Consider the following 6689-nt stretch of genomic DNA (forward strand, 5'->3'; position numbering starts at 1 on the left):
ATGAAAAAAGAAAATGAATAAAAATAATGTTGGATAATTTATTCATTTTATTACAAAACTATTTTTGCGAATAAATGTTGTCATTATTAGAGACACATGTACGTACTTTGCACGAGATGTATGATCCCGCATATGCCTATGACGACTATCGGGACAGCACATATTGGAAGAACTATAGTCAATATATTTGTTCCTTCGTCTTTGTTGTATTCATCAGAAGATTGTGCTAAAACAAAAATGACATATTATCGCTTTTTTTAAATAAAGGTATAATACATACAAAACAGACAAATATTACGAAAAACGAGCACGATCTCATGATCTACCTCACTCGCAGAATGCATGTTTACATAGAAATAATACTATAATAAATTCTAGCATTAAGGATGTTCATTAAAGTGTTCTATTTAGATGTTTTCTGTAAAATTAATGAAAAAAAAACAACAACTGAGTATTGATGAGAACGAAACACAAAATAACTCTGATATACCTATCGTGTTGTTCTCAATAAAGTGAACACCATCTGAAGCGTTATGTAATTCGTCCATATTATAAATATTAACGTCAGTACTGATACAATTGTTGTGATTGTATGTTTCACAACAGGTGTACGTCCCTATTGTTCTGTCGTCTAAATTGTTAATGCGCAGAATTCCCCCACGCCCCGTGTATGAAACGTAATACTTGTTTTCAGTTTCCGTTTCTAAAATATGACAAGACTGTATTGTAAGGTCACACTCGGCAATTGATCTTGATGCATATGTGTTTCTTCTGCTGTATCTGAATGTGATGTCAGATTCTGAAGAACATTCTATTGACACTGGTGTCGCTTTACCAAACACGGCTTGTGCGGAACGGTTACTTAAAACCCCATCTAAAGATGCACTGTTTATGCTGGCAAAAATATCAGGCTTGTATGTTTCACTGCACGTGTATGTTCCGGATGTAACGTTTTCTCGACTGATAATATACAAAATTCCACCTCGGCCAGTGAAAGAAATGTTGTATTTATGTTTTAGGACAGTATCCATCAATTGACATGATTTCAGCGCTACGTCACACTGTGCAATTGCTATAGAATTGTTTGATCGCCAACTTTTAAATTTGAACGTGAATTCTGTGTTTGACGAACACTCAATCACTGTCTCATTCCATTTTCCAAGCAATATATTCCCCTGACTTCCCAGGAGAACTGCAATAATATCAATAATAGATAAATGAATGAGTAATTAGCATGTTTACAATGATGAATATCAAACTAATATTTGAGAGTAAAACATCATAACCGGTACTTCTCCTAAAAACAGGTTTATATCTTTTAACTAATTTCGAAAATAAAGTAAAATTAAGTATCCAACGTTGTGCATTGTGTTGCATAATTTGTCAACTATTGATATTTAACTGTCTCTTACCAGCTTATAAATTTATGTTTTCAAATTATAAAATTTTCATAGTAGTTGTGCTCTGTTTATTACATTTTAAACGTATTCATACCTGGCATAAGGATTACTGCAATTGCACGCAGAGGCAACATGATCTGAAATGCGATAATAATTAAATTTGTTAAGTAATAAATGATAGTAAAACGAGTATATATATATATTATTATAATACAACAAAACGTTATGTACTGTGTGAATAAAGCCAATATGTATAGTGCTAAGTAGCGAGTATTTTTGTATTAATAAACTACATGAAGTACACGTATGCACTGCACGGACATAGAGGAAGGAAATCAGGGGGAAGTCAGAATTTAAGTTTATCGGTTGAAGCAATATAAACGCCGAATGGTGGTTCGACGTATGAAGGAGACCCGCAGCAAAGGAAAAACAGCGTAGATTGCGTACGACACGCTCTTTGTCGACGGGAAGCCAGTTCGGGACTAGGAATGCGAATGGATAATATCATATAACGTGCACAGGCTAACTGCTTGTCAACGAGGCAGCGTAGATATGATAAAATATTTTTACTAAACATGACATAATTTTTAAGTACAAAACTTGGAATTCCGACCCTAGTGTCGTTGAAATACCTGGCTATTAATCGCTCAATTTCTTCAGATTTTTTTAACATCCCAACGTACAATATTTTTAACATAAATAATAAACTTTGCAAATTATCGAAATTAAAGCACACTAAACCTATGGATTTTTGGAAGCATTTTAAACAGTATAAGAATAAAAAGAATAACAGCATTATTAATGGTGATTTTTATAACTATATCTCTACACTAAGTTATGATGATTTTTCGCAATGTCCAAATGACGAGCCGGAGCCATTTTGTCGCTCACATGCTTTTAATAACTGTCCCGTTTCCGAAACTTGATAAACTTGACGAAATGTTAAATGCAGTTTTTGAAATCATGTAACGAATGTGGCTATGATACTCTGTTTAATGCGTATTTTATGGAAAGCGTGGATATTTTATGATCACATTTGTATGATATATTTAATGCTATTTTAAACACGGGGTATTTTCCCTTATAAATGGACAGAGGGGGTAATTGTATCTATACATACACATACAAAAATTGCTAGTAACTACCGAGGTGTAACACTTGTAAGCTCTTTGTCTAAGCTCTTTACCACTGTTATTCACAATTGCGTTGGATCTTATTGTAACGAAAATAATAATATCTCTGACGCTCAGCTCGGATTACGGAAAGGAATATCAACCGTTGGTGCTGTTTTTATACTCGTGTCGGTCATTCAAAAATATCTCAATCAAAATAAACGACTTTATGTTATTTGTGTTGACCTGTTTAAAAGCTTTGGCGCAATTCATCGGAATGCCCATTTGCTGAAAATGTACAAATCCGAAATTCAAGGCACCACCTCTTTTTATATGCATTAATAAATGAGCCAATGCTCCTCCGAGGCGGACCGGATGTTTTGAAATTTAGCGGATAATTATACAGGGCGACGTTTTAAATGTTTTTTCAACATATTTCGCATTATTGAAAAAAAAATCGACCAATGTAGTGCGATTCAACGAAGACAAATTCATCCAAAAATGTACAGAAACATACGTTGTCAATCTATTTAAAACGTGATAACCTTTATTAGTTGTTGCATGGTAAAAATCTAAAAAAGCAAATCAATGGGAAAAACAACAGATTCTTGGACCTTGGCCTTTAAGTAAATTAAGAATTTTGGTTTATCGTTTCAAGAAGACGTATTATCGTATATTTATTTCGTAAATGATCATACTGTATACAAAAATTGCCGTCGATGAACTATTTTGATAATGTTGAGAATTTAGTTATTGGTTTTATTGAGTATTAAAAATTGTTGGTATATATCGTACACTATGGTTTATTCAGGTTTGGTGACTTCTAAATTGAGTCGTTAATTTATATATATAAAAAACTACAACTTATTCATTATACATGTAGATTGTGTTTATGTTCTGTAAAGATTTGGGCCTTCGTTTGTACGTTTAAAAATAAAGTAAATATAAAAAATAAAAGTATCTATCAAATGAACGTCATGTGATTATGCCTTTGCGACACGACTGTTAATTAATACATCCTGCATTGGCGCCACCTCCTTTCATTAGCGCCATCTCCTTAGAATTGGCTCCATCTCTTTTGGAAAAATTTAAAATTATAAAGTCGGCAAGAAGCCAATATTTTAGTTCATGCGTATTTTAATTTTTAAAACTAATGCATCGAATTCGGGCATATATGGGGAATAAGGTCGGTACCCTCTGTTCATTACAAGGTATCTAACAATTATTTAATACGGGAGCACAATTAAACATACAGAAAATACAGTCCAACCCGACTTCATGGTAACCTGAGAACAACGGTCAGTCAAGATTTCTCCCGACAAAAATACTTCTTTACTACATTTTTAAATAATCGTCACCTTTCTACAAATGCAACTGTATTTTACCCCCAAAAGCAATATTAAACCTTAGAAAAGCGGTCACGAAACAATCATTTCGTGTTGCGAAAAGTAAACATTAAAAATGCGATGTCGTTTTTTTTTTCCTTACCTCTGGCGTCATATCGTCTATTGTGCGTATTTTTTGCTGCTTAAGAATGTGATTGCGGCAACAGCTTTTGATGTGATAAATGCGGTGTTTTGTGTGAAAACATAAAATACGGTGTTGAGAAGTGGGATACCTACGCTGGTGGAAAGCGCTCGAAAGAATTAATGCATCACGGTTGCCTCACGTACTTTCAGTATTTATGCAAGTTGACATTTCGTCACGTAAAACTTCTGTTCCTTCTGTTATAACAAGATGTGTTTGTGACACACTATGTCCCCCCATATATTTGACCTTTTACCTTGAAGGATGACCTTGACCTTTGACCACTCAAAATGTGCAGTTCCATGAGATACACATGCATGCCAAATATAAAGTTGCTATCTTCAATATTGCAAACTTTTACCTTTAACCTTTGATCTTGACCTTTCACCACTCAAAATGTGCAGCTCAATGAGATACACTTAATGCCAAATATCAAGTTGCCATCTTCAATATTGCAAAAGTTATGGCCAATGGTAAAGTTTGGCGCAAACAAACAAACCAACAAACAAACCAACAGACAGGGCAAAAACAATATGTCCCCCGTATAGACTGGAGGACATAAACATCCCGTTTCAATGTATTTATTTTTAAAGGGACCGTCAACCGCGATTGACGAAAAGTGAAAAGTTCTAAAATACCGTATTTTGTTTACAATTATTCGTTTTAATTGATTAAAATATCACGACTGGTATATTACACTACTTGAAAAAAGTTGTTAAGTTTTCATATTTTCAGAATATTCGGTAATACATTTTACTGGATACAGGAACCATGTTACTACCAGTTTGCTACAAATAACACAATTAGATTGATCATCATCGTCACGTGGTAAACCCAGGAATGCAAAATGTGCATGCGTAGTAAATTGTACTTATTATATATATATATATATATATATATATATATATATATATATATATATATATATAATCATCAATCTACTTGCGTTATTTATAGTGTGTATTTCGTTATGTCACCTATTTTCGCGATGTACTTTCGATTTCACATCAAGAAATTTCATTACCGAATATACAAAAAATATAGTTATGTAATATACCAGTGGTGATATTATATTCAATAAAAACTAATAATTGTAAAAAAAATAGGTTATTTTAGAACTTTTCTCTTTTCGTCAATCGCGGTTGACGATCCCTTTAAGTCTTTCGTATCTGTTTCTTTGAATGAGAACGATACTGCTTTGCCGTACTTTCGATTTATAACAGCGATGCGCTATTTATACGTTTCCAGATATGTAACGACCTTTATTTAAACATATTTTCCTGTAAACTAATGATGTCTTTTCCAAAAAAATAATTTGCATCACGAATCATACCTAGATATACTTCATAGCAGCCTAAGCATGTTTTCTTGTAGACAAGAACTATTGGTTCACCCACTTATATACAAACTGGTAGATATGGTAGAAAAAGAATTGCTAGGGATCAGTATGATTGGTTTTTGTGTGATTTAATAGATATTGAAGAGGACTATCAATTTAATTTCAAGCTTACATGTCCTTTTTTAGAGGAAAATTTCGTTTAGTTATGATATTTGTGAGAAAACAGTAATATTGAACATTTGCCATGCTATAATATAGCCATTATATTCATCTTTTGAGGATTAAAAAACCTGAAAATTATAAAGCGTTGCAAAACGAAACGGTTGAATAATTTGGAGAGTTCTGTTGTTGTCGCTAGATTTTGTGAAACTACGATGATTGCTTATATATAGTATTAAAAACATCTGCCATTGTATGCTGAAGAATGGTCGAGGGGTCTAAGTCGGAGACTATTTACGCCAGGAATCCAGGGGTCAGTGGTTCGAGCCCTGTTGAGGATTACATTGTTTTACTTTATTCTTGATTTTTTACTGGAGCTTTTTATAGCAAATGTTTACATTTATCAATAAAAAGCATTTAATTACAAACTTAAAAACATGCCAAAATCTGTGAAAAGACCCCTTTAACCAACGCCAATCGATGTTTACATTTTTGGTAATGTTGGGCATTTATAACAAGGCCAAATTAATTACAATTTCTCTTGTTATAATATACCCATAAAATGAACGAAACTCATTATTAAATGTAAGTTCATCCTCATAAAATAAAGTCACATTCCTAAAAAATCTAAATAAACACAAAGTATATGTATATAATAATTAAATTAACTATGTTTTATAATAAAAGCCAGGTATACCGTATGTACTGAAATGTATACCGAATGTACTGAAATTAACGTGTCATGAGTCTTCTTAATCATGCTTTGATTGTTTTGTTATACTAACGATGTACATTGTGCAAGTTATAAAAACATGTTCTGTTCTGTTTTATATTAAGTGTATATGAAAACGTTGACAAATATTACAACAACTAAGAAAATAAGCAACAAACCTTTAAAAGTATAATAGACAATTCATTTACGTCACTACAAATGGTACATCTATTGAAAACGAAAGAAGAAGTTGTTTAAACAAAACCTAATTTCTTTATCTTGGTTTACTTTTACATAACACAACGTTCTTTTATAGGCGTAAACAAAAGAGCATACAACAAATTAATAATACACAACATATATAAAAAAGAAACACAACATTACCAAAAAGTTTTCACTCTCGATCAGCAGGCGATGTCCGGGATTCCCGGGTGTGTAGA

At 32.6% G+C, this 6689-nt stretch overlaps 1 protein-coding gene across 1 annotated transcript in view; it reads right to left on the reverse strand.

The window, feature by feature from the left end:
• LOC127862363 (mucin-5AC-like) overlaps positions 1-6689 on the reverse strand; it is a 74659-nt gene extending 67970 nt beyond the window's left edge. The window contains exons 1-4 of the mRNA XM_052401450.1: positions 6634-6689; positions 1495-1537; positions 491-1192; positions 107-226 (exon numbers count right to left, since the gene is read on the reverse strand). Coding sequence (XP_052257410.1) covers positions 107-226; positions 491-1192; positions 1495-1534 — 862 coding nt within the window. The 5' untranslated portion in view covers positions 1535-1537; positions 6634-6689. The remainder of the gene's footprint in view (positions 1-106; positions 227-490; positions 1193-1494; positions 1538-6633) is intronic.

The sequence above is a fragment of the Dreissena polymorpha genome, chromosome 16 (genome assembly GCF_020536995.1).
Source record: "Dreissena polymorpha isolate Duluth1 chromosome 16, UMN_Dpol_1.0, whole genome shotgun sequence".
Taxonomy (NCBI): Eukaryota; Metazoa; Mollusca; class Bivalvia; order Myida; family Dreissenidae; genus Dreissena; species Dreissena polymorpha.